Source organism: Oncorhynchus mykiss, chromosome 16 (assembly GCF_013265735.2).
Source record: "Oncorhynchus mykiss isolate Arlee chromosome 16, USDA_OmykA_1.1, whole genome shotgun sequence".
Classification (NCBI taxonomy): domain Eukaryota; kingdom Metazoa; phylum Chordata; class Actinopteri; order Salmoniformes; family Salmonidae; genus Oncorhynchus; species Oncorhynchus mykiss.
The window spans coordinates 70379187-70394569 of NC_048580.1; the positions used below are offsets into that span (position 1 = coordinate 70379187).

At 41.0% G+C, this 15383-nt stretch overlaps 1 protein-coding gene across 2 annotated transcripts; it reads left to right on the top strand.

Annotated features, from left to right (window-relative positions):
• Positions 1 to 1142: 1142 nt before the first annotated feature.
• LOC110492655 (TBC1 domain family member 22B) lies at positions 1143 to 15179 on the top strand. 2 transcript variants are annotated; one of them, XM_021567088.2, is made up of 13 exons: positions 1156 to 1452; positions 3237 to 3293; positions 4158 to 4519; positions 4712 to 4879; positions 4991 to 5061; positions 5815 to 5943; positions 7555 to 7620; positions 7789 to 7903; positions 9120 to 9226; positions 9382 to 9457; positions 9633 to 9760; positions 10047 to 10142; positions 10403 to 15179. In XM_021567088.2, the coding sequence occupies exons 1-13, from the start codon at positions 1397 to 1399 to the stop codon at positions 10529 to 10531; spliced, it is 1560 nt and encodes a 519-aa protein (XP_021422763.2). In that variant the 5' UTR covers positions 1156 to 1396; the 3' UTR covers positions 10532 to 15179. The 2 variants fall into 2 exon arrangements, with proteins under 2 accessions (XP_021422765.2, XP_021422763.2); XM_021567090.2 differs by lacking the exon at positions 3237 to 3293 and having other exon boundaries at positions 1143 to 1452.
• Positions 15180 to 15383: the final 204 nt, after the last annotated feature.

A 15383-nucleotide genomic window follows, 5' to 3' on the forward strand; every position in this document is an offset into this window, starting at 1 on the left:
ACTGATGCTGTTTTGTTTCTGTTTGGAAAAATAACACCGTCCCTTACAAAGTAATAACCATTTAGCATAAAGTATAATCTTATTAGTGATATAACTAGAAGCAATAGCCTTGTATTTCTATCAATTTCACAATCTAATTTACCAAATCTGACCAAAAACAAATCTGATAAACCTTTTTAGACTTCAGCAGAATGTGGCAATGTATGATGTAATCACTTCCGTGTGAGCTCTATCTGATCTTCCCCTACACAGTGGGCCTAGCAGATCATAGAGTCATTAGCCTATAATAAAACTCTTTACAGGTTATAATCCCAAACTGTGTACAGTATGAATGGATGGTAGACCTATGGACGGATTCAAACATGACGTTGTCAAAAAAATGCATTGGTGATAACTGGCCGAGGGTAGGCCTCAGTAGGCTAGCTCGTTTAATATTATTATACAGTAATAATAACAAAGCCAAATGTTTGTTTCCCCCTTTATCTAAACTGTTGCATGTTTAAGCAATAAGGCCCGAGGAGGCGTGGTATATTGGCCAATATACCACGGCTAAGGGCTGTTCTTACGCGCGACGCATCGCATAGTGCCTGGACACATCCCTTAGACGTGGTATATTGGCCATGTACTATAAACCCCTGAGGCGCCTTATTGCTATTATAAACTGGCTACCAATGTAATTAGAGCAGTAAAAACACATGTTTTGTCATACCCATGGTATACGGTCTGATATACTGATATACTGTCCGCCAATCAGCATTCAGGGCTCAAACCACCCAGTTTATAATATAATTTAAAAACTGGGTGGTTCGAGGACCTGAATGCTGATTGGCTGAAAGCTGTGGTATACCAGGGGTATGCCAAAACATTTATTGTTACTTTTCTAATTAAGTTGGTAACCAGTTTATAATAGCAATATGGTACCTCGGGGGTTTGTGGTATATGGCTAATGTACCACAGCTTAGTATGCAGGCACTCAAGAGTTGCATTGTGAGAAAGAACATCCCTTAACCGTGGTATACTGGCCATATACCACACCTCCTCGGGCCCTATTACTTAATTATAACATGATGGAAGCCGCGTGTTCAGAGAAGGTTGACTTCCTTTCGCTATAGTATTCCTATTGGTAAGTGTCTATGCACCTGTTAAACCCGTCCGCCAATCACACGTCCATGTTAATGTACTCCAAGATGGCGACCTCCACCGTTCTGTATTATACGGTATCGGCAATTGCAACAAAAGGACATTATTGACACACGTCAAAACTTTTATTGTTGGTTGCTGCAAAGACAAGCCGGTTTAGTATATCGAATCTGAAACGCTAAAATCTTCTCCAATGCGTTGTACATTTGTAGAACTGCGCGCCGTGTTAGACTGAGGGGATTTGCATTAACCGAGCATGGCCACCGACAACATAATTCATTTCTGGAGGAAAAACGCGAAGGTTCCAGGAAGGTATGTTTCAGTTCTCGCTCTCGTTAATGATGAATAATCGTTCGTGATTTTTAAGATTATAAATGTGTATTCTGATAACGAGTTAACTCTGTATTTTAGTGGGCATAGTAGCGTTGGTTTTGCGTAATTACAGTGCCATTAAATGTTAATAAAAACACATGCTTAACCTTGTTTGATAGATAGCTAGTTTATGAAGCCGTTATGCGCAGGTTATCATTTTTCGCCATGAATCTTGTTCTGGGGGCCGCTGTGCAGCGTGGTCACTCGCTGGCACAGCCACAAAGTCATACAATCGTATTTTAAACCTAACCACACTGCTAAACCTAATAACTAACCCTAACCTTAAATTAAGTCTAAAAAGTTATTTTCTTGTATTCATACATTTTTACAGTATAGCCAATTTTGACTTTGCAGCTGTTCTATGGGGGAATCGCTCAGTTCTGCCTCCAGGACAAGACTCATGACAATAAACATAAACCTTCCCTTTAGGCAATACGGAAGTGGTGGTCTTTGTTGCACATTGGAGCTCATGAGGTAATCTTCATGCCTTTGTCTTGGCTACCATATGTCCACACAACATGTCAGGTGGTCTGTAATGGGTGAACGTTGACATCTAGGATAAGCAGGAAAGACTGAGAAAATACGTCAGAAACGTCCCCAATACAGTATTACCAAATAGATTGGCATTATGGCCTTTCTTGTGGAACCTCTTTACGGCTGGGAAAATTGACAGAAATGGACACAATGTGTCTCATCTCTGGAGGCAGGTGCCAAGGTAATGTGAGTGGTCTCTAAGGATTGGGTGTTGTCTTTGGTGGTAGCCACAATGCAAACACTAGTGCCAAGAACAGGAAGTAACTTTTTTCCCAATCCCTGACAGAACAAGCTATGTAATAAGCTGTTATGAGATACCAACCAGACAGGGTTATTGCCATTGTACAAATGAATAGTCTACTAAAAGGTTACTAGATCATGTCGATATCCTACAATATCCTCCTAAGACCCAGCTGATGAGCCACTTTATTACAACATTAGCTATTATTGTTTTAAAGAGGCAATCTGCAGTTGCTACGTATATATATATATATATATATATATATATATATATATATATATATATATTTAACTTATACTGTATAGCATTAAAATGTATTGCCTCATGGTTAAAACTATAATGTTGATATAATGGATGGTCAGTCCTTGAATTTAAGAGTGGGTACATTTCTCCAGCCCCATCCCTCATCTTCTTACCGACACAGTGAGGCTTTGTTCTTGTTTTAACTGCTGATTGCTGTTTTAAAGACCCAGTAACTTTACTAATTTAGTCATCGACAACAATAGGGCTATTTCTTCTCCAACCGAGCTTGGTTCACGTCAGAAACACAAAGGGAGACAGACACACGGGGGGGCGTTGGACTGTGTGTTGCAGGTCTCAGGTCTTGTAGCATCATCAGATCGGTGGTGAGTGGATACTCTCCATGGGGTGTCAGTAAGGCTGTCGCCTCACGTCACATAATGTGTTACAGCTGTACTCCTACTGTACCATTTTCCAAAACCCGAAGAGGAGAGGTTCATAGTTTAGGGGGGGGAGATAAGAAAAAATGAAGTCCTCTGTCTGCCCATAGTGGTTGCTCTGGGGAGTCTATGCTTTATGAACCTGGCATATTCATAATGAGTCCGCTATAATGGCCAACATTGTCAATGAAAACATGAAAAGAGGCCTCAGTGAGCCCACGTTCTCCCCAGTGAAGTGCTGCTAGGCCACTGCTCTTTCTCCTCTACAGTATACAGCCAGTTTATGGAGCACAGCATCCTCCCCTTGACCCCAGAATACACCGCACGTAAGTGCTCTCTCTGCATGCAGCCCGCAGGGATTCTTTTTCACCCTTCATTCAGCATTTTTTATTTTTTTTATATTTCTATTTGTATGCTTACTTCCTACTAGATCGTGGATGTTCGTGTCTATATTGCCAAAAGCCCTTGAACATGTGTGGATGAGAATGGCACTGTTGGTTTGATTGTGCCACGTCAACGCTCCCAAACACACCGACAGCATCATTGCATTTTTTTTTTTGTTGTTTGTTTGGTACACCAGAATTACATTCATTTCCAATGAAACGCTGCGTTTGCCTTGCAGCATTGCGCGTCGCAGAGGCAGTTGCAGTGCACGTTCGGTGTGGTGCACGCACGCACGCACGCACGTACGCACGCACACACACACACACATACACACATACACACATACACACGCACACACACACACATACACACATACACACGCACACACACACACGCACACACACATACACACGCACACACACACACACACACACACACACGATGGATTTATGGAACTCGGTGTGCAGTCAAACTGTCCGCTGTAGACGGCTTGACAGAAACGGGTAGCAGGAGGTGAACGTTGGAACTGGTGTTGTAGAAACATCCAGATGAGGCTCCGTACTGCTGTGCGTAACGACGCCGTCGGTGTGTTTGGAAGCTTAACACATTGGTCTTTCTTTTTTACGCTATTTGTTTTGTTGGCCTTTTTTATGCCATGTGGTCAGCTGTTCCTTTTTTATATTGTATGTTGTCCCATGCATCGTCTTGTCTTTACCATGAGAGTGCTGTAGATACTCAATGGTGTCTTCACTGTATCAGTGACACGTAGATTACATTTTTTTTCCTCCCCCTTTTTCTCTCTGCAGGTTTCCTAAAGACACTCCCAAGGGAAACAATCTCAAGTCTAAAAAAGCATCTAGTTTCCACGAATTTGCCCGTAGCACCAACGACGCCTGGGACATTAATGACGAGGACGATGAGGACTTGTTAGCTCCCATTCACCCCTCATCTCTCCCGTCCACCCTGCACTCCGTGCACCAGGTGCCTCCCCTTCCTTTACAACAACCCAGTGACACCACCAGGGAGCCAGACACGGGGCCTGCAGACCGGCTGGCTCCCCCAACAGCAGAGGGCTGTCTTCAGCAGGAGGAGGACGCAGACTGTGGACAGATCAATGGCAGAGTGGTGGTGAAGTCCAGCAGTGAGGCCCTGCTCAACACCAATTCAGGTAATGTGGACACTGGACACTAAAATCAGGGGTGGGGTGTATTTTAGGAAACATGTCTTTGCATTTAGTGTTCATGTCCCATGTGGATGTATTAAAGATACTTCTCATTATCAACTAAAAGCTGATATTGTTGATAGTCTGCTATCTGTGACTTGTCCCATGATCCTCCACTCTGGGTCTCTTCCTCCACAGTGCGCTCCACCCTGCAGAAGCAACAGTCTCTTCCAGTTCGTCCTATCATCCCGTTAGTCGCCAGAATCTCCGACCAAAATTCCTCGGGGGCCCCAATCATGACAGTGCGAGACAAGAGCCGATTGGACAAATTCAAATACCTTCTGTCCTGTCCTAACACCGACCTTGGTGAGAATAAACTCCACCTTATAGATTGAAATAACTAATACAAGGCCAATGTTGTGTTTAGAATGTATGTACTGTATTCTCATTCTATCTCCTGGTCCTTGTGATCCACAGAGGAGCTCCGGAAGCACAGCTGGTCAGGTATTCCACGAGAAGTGAGGCCCATTACATGGAGGCTCCTCTCTGTAAGTACCATGATGACCTTTGACTCGCTCTTTATAAGTACATTGATGACCTTTGACTAGGCAGGAGATCACACACAAGGAGTATGACGATTGACCCCCTCCCCCACCTTTTGCCCTCAGAGCAGTCTCAATTTGTCAGGGCATGGACTCTACAATGTGTCGAAAGCATTCCACAGAGATGCTGGCCCATGTTGACTCCAATGCTTCACACAGTTGTGTCAAGTTGGCTGGATGTCCCTTAAGGGGTGGACCAATTTTTGATACTCACGGGAAACTGTTGAGCGTGAAAAACCCAGCAGCGTTGTAGTTCTTGACACGAACCGGTGCACCTGCCACCTACTACCATACCCAAAGGCAGTTAAACCTTTTGTTTTGCCCACTCACCCTCTGAATGGCACACAGACACAATCCATGTCTCAAGTCTTATAAACCCTTCTTTAACCGGTCTCCTCCTTTTCATCTACACCGATTGAAGTGGATTTAACAAGAGACATCAATAAACGATCAAAGCTTTCACCTGGTCAGTCTGTGTCATGGAAAGAGCAGGTGTTCTTAATGTTTTGTACACTAAGTGTAGTATATATGACAACTACACACACATTGGGTATTTGTTGTGATATGATCTACATAATCTTGACTGTAGTATTGACCCTTGACTCGTATCACTCTTCTACCCTGTTCCGGTACTGTTCACATCTTCAAGAGAATATCCTCTTTTCTTCTCTTTCATTGTCGTCCTCTCTGTCATGGCAGGGTTACCTCCCAGCCAACATGGAGCGCAGAGACCTGGTGCTGAAGAGGAAGAGAGACGAGTACTTTGGCTTCATTGAACAGTATTACCACTCCAGGACAGACGAAACTTACAAAGACACATATAGACAGGTAATACATGAGTCACCAAAGCACTAAATCCTAACAACCAATGCTACCCACTCTGGTGAGTCAGTGTTTAAGTAGGATATGCCTACTGTAGTGAGTCAGTGTTTAAGTAGGATATGCCTACTGTAGTGAGTCAGTGTTTAAGTAGGATATGCCTACTGTAGTGAGTCAGTGTTTAAGTATCCCAACCTACTGTAGTGAGTCAGTGTTTAAGTAGGATATATCTACTGTAGTGAGTCCTTGTTTAAGTAGCCCTGTCTACTGTCGTGAGTCAGTGTTTAAGTATCCCTACCTACTGTAGTGAGTCAGTGTTTAAGTAGAATATGCCTACTGTAGTGAGTCAGTGTTTAAGTAAAATATGTCTACTGTAGTGAGTCAGTGTTTAAGTAGGATATGCCTACTGTAGTGAGTCAGTGTTTAAGTAGCCCTGCCTTCTGTAGTGAGTCAGTGTTTAAGTAGCCCTGCCTACTGAAGTGAGTCAGTGTTTAAGTATCCCTGTCTACTGTAGTGAGTCAGTGTTTAAGTAAAATATGTCTACTGTAGTGAGTCAGTGTTTAAGTAAAATATGCCTACTGTAGTGAGTCAGTGTTTAAGTAGAATAATCCTACTGTAGTGAGTCAGTGTTTAAGTAGAATAATCCTACTGTAGTGAGTCAGTGTTTAAGTATCCCTGCCTACTGTAGTGAGTCAGTGTTTAAGTATCCCTGCCTACTGTAGTGAGTCAGTGTTTAAGTAGCCCTGCCTACTGAAGTGAGTCAGTGTTTAAGTATCCCTGTCTACTGTAGTGAGTCAGTGTTTAAGTAAAATGTGCCTACTGTAGTGAGTCAGTGTTTAAGTAGAATATGCCTACTGTAGTGAGTCAGTGTTTAAGTAGAATAATCCTACTGTAGTGAGTCAGTGTTTAAGTAGCCCTGCCTTCTGTAGTGAGTCAGTGTTTAAGTAGCCCTGCCTACTGTAGTGAGTCAGTGTTTAAGTTGAATATGTCTACTGTAGAGAGTCAGTGTTTAAGTATCCCTGTCTACTGTAGTGAGTCAGTGTTTAAGTAGAATATGCCTACTGTAGTGAGTCAGTGTTTAAGTAGATTAATCCTACTGTAGTGAGTCAGTGTTTAAGTAGAATAATCCTACTGTAGTGAGTCAGTGTTTAAGTAGCCCTGTCTACTGTAGTGAGTCAGTGTTTAAGTATCCCTGTCTACTGTAGTGAGTCAGTGTTTAAGTAGCCCTGTCTACTGTAGTGAGTCAGTGTTTAAGTAGAATATGCCTACTGTAGTGAGTCAGTGTTTAAGTATCCCTGTCTACTGTAGTGAGTCAGTGTTTAAGTAGAATATTCCTACTGTAGTGAGTCAGTGTTTAAGTATCCCTGTCTACTGTAGTGAGTCAGTGTTTAAGTATCCCTGTCTACTGTAGTGAGTCAGTGTTTAAGTATCCCTGTCTACTGTAGTGAGTCAGTGTTTAAGTAGCCCTGTCTACTGTAGTGAGTCAGTGTTTAAGTATCCCTGTCTACTGTAGTGAGTCAGTGTTTAAGTATCCCTGTCTACTATAGTGAGTCAGTGTTTAAGTATCCCTGTCTACTGTAGTGAGTCAGTGTTTAAGTAGCCCGTGCTTTGTTTCCACAGATCCACATCGATATTCCAAGGACAAATCCACTAATTCCACTTTTCCAGCAGCCCACTGTGCAAGAGGTGAGCTTCTCTCTCTCAGGTCTTCATACTAGTTGCCTGGCTTGGATGGACAGTCTGCCAATTCCACTTTTTGATATTCTGGAGAGAAGTTTTGTTACAACGTAATAGACATTACATTTCACTTTGGATTGAATCCTGTCCTGTCTGTGCCTTCATGTGTTCAATCAGGTGTTTGAGAGGATCCTCTTCATCTGGGCTATCCGCCATCCAGCCAGCGGCTATGTCCAGGGAATCAATGACTTGGTCACTCCATTCTTTGTTGTCTTCCTCTCCGAATTTGTTGGTAGGTTTTGCTGGAGGATAAGGATTTTTTTGTAGGGTTTGATACATTTTTTGTTAGGGCAAATCAAGTCTGACATTTTAAAGTGGAAATTACAAACTTTAGAAGCCATTTTAACCCACGAATACACTACAAGTTTGTATTTCCTCCTGTGCAGTAAACAATTCTCAGCAACAAAAGCGATCAAATTAAGATCCTATACCTGTAGAGGAGGACGGGCTCAGTGTAATGGCTGGCATGGAATAAATTGAATGGTATCAAACACATCAAACCTATAGAAACCATGTGTCATTTATTCCATTCCAGCCATTACAATGTGCCTGTCCTCTTATAGCTCTTCCCAAGAGCCTCCTCTGGTGGGTGTCATAGATTTCTGTCCAACCAGATGAGGCTTGTCCATATGAAAGGAAAATGACCTCTGAATCCTCTGACAGGGTGTCCAATTATCTTGTTTTATATTACATACAGAAGGATTAAAGCATACATTTTTCCTGTCTGGATATTTGTCAGCATTACAAACCAGTCGGCTTCCCTTAGTGCACATGTCAAACTCAAATATATCTATTTTTTTATCAAACCACCCGTGGGGCGAATTTAATTGGGTTTGAGTAATACTTTTTCTTTGTATCCCTCCCGGGAAAACGGTCTCAATCGACATTGAAATGACTAAAACCAAATGGAAACTGTAGAAATGATAATGGCGCTACATTTACAGTCTCTTCACTCTGTCCAGCTTCCTAACAGTCATTTACAGTCTCTTCACTCTGTCCAGATAGATAAGAGTCATATATAGTCTCTTCACTCTGTCCAGATAGATAAGAGTCATATATAGTCTCTTCACTCTGTCCAGATAGATAAGAGTCATTTACAGTCTCTTCACTCTGTCCAGATAGATAAGAGTCATCTATAGTCTCTTCACTCTGTATAGCTTCCTAACAGTCATCTACTGTACAGTCTCTTCACTCTGTCCAGCTAGATAACAGTCATCGAAACGAAAGCTAGGCAGTCAGGGAGCATCGAAAATGCCAAAACTCCTCTTTTTTTTTGTGCACATTTTTACGGCAATAAAAAATAATAATCTTTAAGTGCGGGCCCCCAGGACCTCGGTGAAGACCGAATACGGCCCGCAGGGAAATGAGTGACACCCCTGCCTTAGTGAACTGGAAGTAGGGTTGTGTTTCACTGACCGTGCACTGATCGTTTGGGTTTACATCCACAGTGGAGGATGTGGAGAATTTTGACGTAGCTTCCCTGCCTCTTGACACCCAGAGGAACATTGAGGCAGACAGTTTCTGGTGCATGACCAAGCTGCTGGACGGAATACAGGTTAGTAATGTTAGTCAGTTATTTTTCTGCATCTGCTCTTATGGTCTTCATTCTGACCCACTGTTGTCCCCAGCAGCAACCCCTCCCCCCCTTCACAATCACAAATAAAATCCTCCTGGTGACGTGTTGTTGATACTGTTGTTTAATCTGTGCAGGACAACTACACCTTTGCTCAGCCAGGGATTCAGAACAATGTGAAAGCTTTGGAAGAATTGGTCAGCAGAATCGATGGTGAGATATGATCTCCTCATGTTGTTACCGCGTATCTGAGGTGAGATCTTACCTTTTAATTAATCTGAAAGTAGATCTCCAGACTCCCATCATTTTCAGATGGCCTCAGGGTCAGTTTTCATCCTCTCTGTGTTTTCTCTACTCGCTGTGTGACTGTGTCCCTTTTCTCTCTCAGAGGACATACACAACTACTTTAAGAGGTATGAGGTGGAATACCTGCAGTTTGCTTTTCGTTGGATGAACAACCTGCTGATGAGAGAGCTACCTCTACGCTGCACCATACGCCTCTGGGACACCTATCAGGTGACACACACACACACACACACACACACACACAAAATCAAATCAAATGTATTTATATAGCCCTTCGTACATCAGCTGATATCTCAAAGTGCTGTACAGAAACCCAGCCTAAAACCCCCAAACAGCAAGCAATGCAGGTGTAGAAGCACGGTGGTTAGGAAAAACTCCCTGGACACAGATAGATATGTGCATTGAAACCTTTGTGTTTAGTTTTGAATGTCTGAGTGATTTACAGAGCTGATCTGTACGTGTTCTACACATGCTGACCGGTCGTGTATCCCTGCAGGCTGAACAAGAGGGCTTCTCCCACTTCCACCTCTACGTCTGTGCTGCTTTCCTGATCGAGTGGCGCAAAGAGATCCTCTCCATGGTCGATTTTCAGGTACCATTAATTCTATCCTTTCTTGAGATTTGTTTGAGTGAACAATACTCAAGTACTTTCTATTTGAAAATGTGTCATTTGTTTTTGGTATGACCTGACCCCTCCAGTGAAAAGCTCTCATTAAAAACAGATCTGCATATTTCGGTGTTCATGACACTTGCAGATTGTGACTCAGGCCCACCAGAGTTTATTTGCACACTTCCACCCACCCGGTTCCAAACATGGTATTAATGTCATCAAATGTGTCTTTGGCTTTCCAGGGTCTTCTCATGTTACTCCAGAACCTTCCCACAATCCACTGGGGGAATGAGGAAGTGGGCCTTCTCCTGGCTGAAGCGTACAGACTCAAGTACATGTTCGCTGACGCGCCCAATCACTACAGGAGATAGGCTTCTATGCAATGGTGTAAAACAGATTCTGATATACTGTTAGGAGGAATGTACGGTTTCCTTCCTCTCTTTGATATGACTGGCCGACATATAGCTTGCACACAGGTACAGAATCGTTAGCTCAAAATAGGAACCCTCAAACCCTATTTCTACTATAGTTTTCTTGCAGGTTCTCTCTGTTTGTTAAGACTTTTGTTGGCAAGTTACATTCCACTGACACTGCAGCGTATTATCTCTGAGCCACTGGCTTAGACATGTCAGTAGTAGTCTGTTACAATTCATGCGGTAGAGTAGTAGGTTCTGGACATACAACACAGCTAATCCTCAACTGACTAGGTATCCCCCTGTCCCTTCAACCTTACTCCTATTAACCATAACCTTATGTGAGTTCTGGTATTGACGCTCTATGCTGTTCTGGTATGGGAACTCTATACTGTTCTGGAATTGGAACTCTACACTGTTCTGGTATTAGAACTCTATACTGTTCTGGTATTGGAACTCTATAGTGTTCTGGTATTGGAACTCTATACTGTTCTGGTATTGGAACTCTATAGTGTTCTGGAATTAGAACTCTATACTGTTCTGGTATTAGAACTCTACACTGTTCTGGTATTGGAACTCTATAGTGTTCTGGTATTGGAACTCTACGCTGTTCTGGTATGGGAACTCTACGCTGTCCTGGAATTGGAACTCTACACTGTTCTGGTATTGGAACTCTATAGTGTTCTGGTATTGGAACTCTACGCTGTCCTGGAATTAGAACTCTATACTGTTCTGGAATTGGAACTCTACACTGTTCTGGTATTAGAACTCTATACTGTTCTGGTATTGGAACTCTATAGTGTTCTGGAATTAGAACTCTATACTGTTCTGGTATTAGAACTCTACACTGTTCTGGTATTGGAACTCTATAGTGTTCTGGTATTGGAACTCTACGCTGTTCTGGTATGGGAACTCTACGCTGTCCTGGAATTGGAACTCTACACTGTTCTGGTATTGGAACTCTATAGTGTTCTGGTATTGGAACTCTACGCTGTCCTGGAATTAGAACTCTATACTGTTCTGGAATTGGAACTCTACACTGTTCTGGTATTAGAACTCTATACTGTTCTGGTATTGGAACTCTACGCTGTTCTGGAATTAGAACTCTATACTGTTCTGGTATTAGAACTCTACACTGTTCTGGTATTGGAACTCTACACTGTTCTGGTATTGGAACTCTATACTGTTCTGGTATTGGAACTCTATACTGTTCTGGTATTGGAACTCTACACTGTTCTGGTATTAGAACTCTACACTGTTCTGGTATTGGAACTCTACGCTGTTCTGGTATTGGAACTCTATACTGTTCTGGTATTGGAACTCTATACTGTTCTGGTATTAGAACTCTATACTGTTCTGGTATTGGAACTCTATACTGTTCTGGTATTGGAACTCTACGCTGTTCTGGTATTGGAGCTCTATGCTGTTCTGGTATTGCAGCTCTATGCTGTTCTGGTATTGAACTCTATACTGTTATGGTATTGAGATCTATGCTGTTCTGGTATTGCAGCTCTATGCTGTTCTGGTATTGAACTCTATACTTTTCTGGTATTGAACTCTATACTGTTCCGGTATTGAAGCTCTATGCTGTTCTGGTATTGCAGCTCTATGCTGTTCTGGTATTGAACTCTATACTGTTCTGGTATTGAACTCTATACTGTTCTGGTATTGCAGCTCTATGCTGTTCTGGTATTGCAGCTCTATGCTCTATGCTGTTCTGGTATTGAACTCTATACTGTTCTGGTATTGAACTCTATACTGTTCTGGTATTGAACTCTATACTGTTCTGGTATTGAACTCTATACTGTTCTGGTATTGAACTCTATACTTTTCTGGTATTGGAGCTCTATGCTGTTCTGGTATTGCAGCTCTATGCTGTTCTGGTATTGGAGCTCTATGCTGTTCTGGTATTGCAGCTCTATGCTGTTCTGGTATTGGAGCTCTATGCTGTTCTGGTATTGCAGCTCTATGCTGTTCTGGTATTGGAGCTCTATGCTGTTCTGGTATTGCAGCTCTATGCTGTTCTGGTATTGCAGCTCTATGCTGTTCTGGTATTGAACTCTATACTGTTATGGTATTGAGCTCTATGCTGTTCTGGTATTGGAGCTCTATGCTGTTCTGGTATTGCAACTCTATACTGTTCTGGTATTGCAACTCTATACTATACTGCATAAATGAATGATATTTTAATCCAGAGGGGATAAATACTTGGCCATCGGTTTATGGTCTTTTAAATTCAAATTCATACTGGCATTAATCAGTATTGGTTGTCTCAGAAGTTTTAACATATACTTGAAAGAACTCTGAATGGATGATGAATGTTTAAGTGATCATCGTTCAAGTTTCAGAGAGAATATATTTTGAGTTATTTCGATTTTTATCTAACAGAGTTTTGTGGTAAAGCTAGTCCGCATATTTGACCACTTTGTCCACCACTTGTTCCCTTCATGGCTATGTTGAGTCCAGTAAAAGGCCAGTCTGAATATCTACTGAACAAATGGTCCAGTGTAGTACAACGTGATACAATGAGGTGTCACAGCTGTTACTAATAGCCGCTCTGTAGACCAGGAAAAGGTACTACTTTATTTCAGGGCTTATCTATAGTTAAATAGGCCTAGACTAGAATACAGTTTATATATATGAAGTGGATAAAACTATCTATAGTGGTGCCATATTGAATCACAAGGCCTCAATGTGAATAGGGTGAGAACGGGGACCGTGTGTTTTTAGATGGTGTATTATTTTTAACACATTGAGCTACATTTTCAGTTCATCTGTATCTTAGGTTATGTTTATCTCAACTGATTACTAGCTATTTTGCTTTGTAATTCTCAGGCTTAATTTTTCACATTCAGATTAATCACACTTTCTTTTTTGGATTATTTGAAACTGTGGCACATATGAAAGTTGCTAAATTGTTTCAAAATGAAGTTGTCATTTGAAACTGATGAGACCTTCAAGTAATGTACATTTAAGAGTGTCTGACACTTAACCAAATTTATATTTTGTATGTTTGCGGTGTCCATAACATGCGCTGAAGATTTTGCATTGTTTATTTCCTCTTTCTGAATATATATACAAAGCAACCAGTGCAATCTAAATCAACAATCTGCAACACGATGTAATGACCATCCAGGAAGCTCTTCAGAAAGGAGAGAAAAATGTACCTCCCTGTCTGTTGTTTGCAACAGCATCTACTCTTATTTAGTATGTTTAACTTAAACACTTGTCCGTAAACTTTAATAATATAGAAGTGAAAATTGTGTCTATTAAGAATTCAAATGTTAAGATTTGTTTTTCAGTAAATGAATGTGTTTTGACTTGCCTCTGAGGGTTGTCTGCTAATGCTGATGTTGTTATTCAAAGGCAACTTTTAGTAGCCCTCCCGAGTCCCCTACACAGTTACTTGATCTGTTGGAAACTGTGATATCAACACAGCTGTGTTTCAAGTCTGTAATGATGCCTTTGTTATAAGCATTTGTAATGCACTTTGACTAGCATAGAAAACTGAAATGTTCTCATTTGCCCTGTTTTGTTTGTACAGCATTTGTGCTTCAATGTAAATATTGGGGTTATGTAGTAGCTCACCTGCTGTGACCTCACTTAGGGGACGTAAAGCAGGAAGAGTAATTACATTTAAACAATGGAATGTGAATATTTATATTATTATTTCACCAAACTTCATAACCATTTCTCTGCTAATGGTACGAAAGGTTTGACAATCATTATTTAGATTTTATCATTCTTGTATTGGCATTGAGGTTCAAGTTTGTGAAATTGACATGTGGATATGACATTGAACAATATGGAGTAAATTGTGTTTTGTCAGGTTTTAATGACCCTATGACAACCTAAAAAAAAAAACATGTTTTAACTGAAATTCTGTTTTTTAATCATCACTACTAGGACAGTGACCTTGGTGGTATTAGACCTGTAATGATATGAATTAACTTCATGATACGGAGGAAACAGAAGTGCCATAACTTCCAAACCAGTATTATTCTCATTTTGGTTTTCAAGATCACCATGTAGTTCAATTAGGATTTTTCTGCAATTTAAATCATCTAATTTAATCATTCTACTTTTGATTTCTGCATTGTTCCCAGTGGACGTTTTACCATGTCTTCTCAATTCAGGGTTTTTTGTAGAACAAATTCAGACTCATGTTCGTTGTTGGCATTTTCAAATATATAATGATTACTTTGTGTATTTACCTTTCAGCCTTAAAAGTAAACCATGCTCTGTCCTCATGTGTTTATTTGCTCCCCAAAATGTATGACTTTATTATTTAAATTGAATTCATTCTACATTTGTATTATTCAATCCATGTCCCATGTTGTTTTAGGGTCATTCAAAGGTTTCACTGCATTTAGGTTTTAAAAACAAGATGTACAGTAACGTAACCTGAATTCATTGTCTAAAATTCATCTGTAGTCATTCAGTTTTCATTTTCTTATCTTCAATGCCAAACTATTTGGCCAATAATGTTTTCATTCAGTTCAATGCTTCTGTAGTCAATACTGGTTTTAGCCTTAAATGGAGGAAATATTACAGTAATCTGCTGTATATAAATGTTTTGTTTATATTAAACGATTGTTACCCTTTGTTTTGACTGAGTCGTGGTGTTGTGCATAAGAGGGGTCGTGGGAGAGGATGCATACCTCACCTCATTGAAATACATGTGATAAACTCAGATGGATGGAGGTAAGTGAGCAGATTTTTTGCATTAAATGCCCACATTGATTTCCACATACAGAGCAGAGTTCATTTGAATTGCCATGCTAAATCTGATCATTTACACTTTGCAACA

Bases quoted from the DNA above. Each gene is read 5' to 3' on its own strand.
- LOC110492655 (XM_021567088.2), top strand. From the start codon at position 1,397: ATGGCCACCGACAACATAATTCATTTCTGGAGGAAAAACGCGAAGGTT. The intron at 7,904-9,119 runs GTAGGTTTTGCT...TTACATCCACAG, and splicing joins CTTCCTCTCCGAATTTGTTG to TGGAGGATGTGGAGAATTTT. The intron at 10,143-10,402 runs GTACCATTAATT...TTGGCTTTCCAG, and splicing joins TCTCCATGGTCGATTTTCAG to GGTCTTCTCATGTTACTCCA.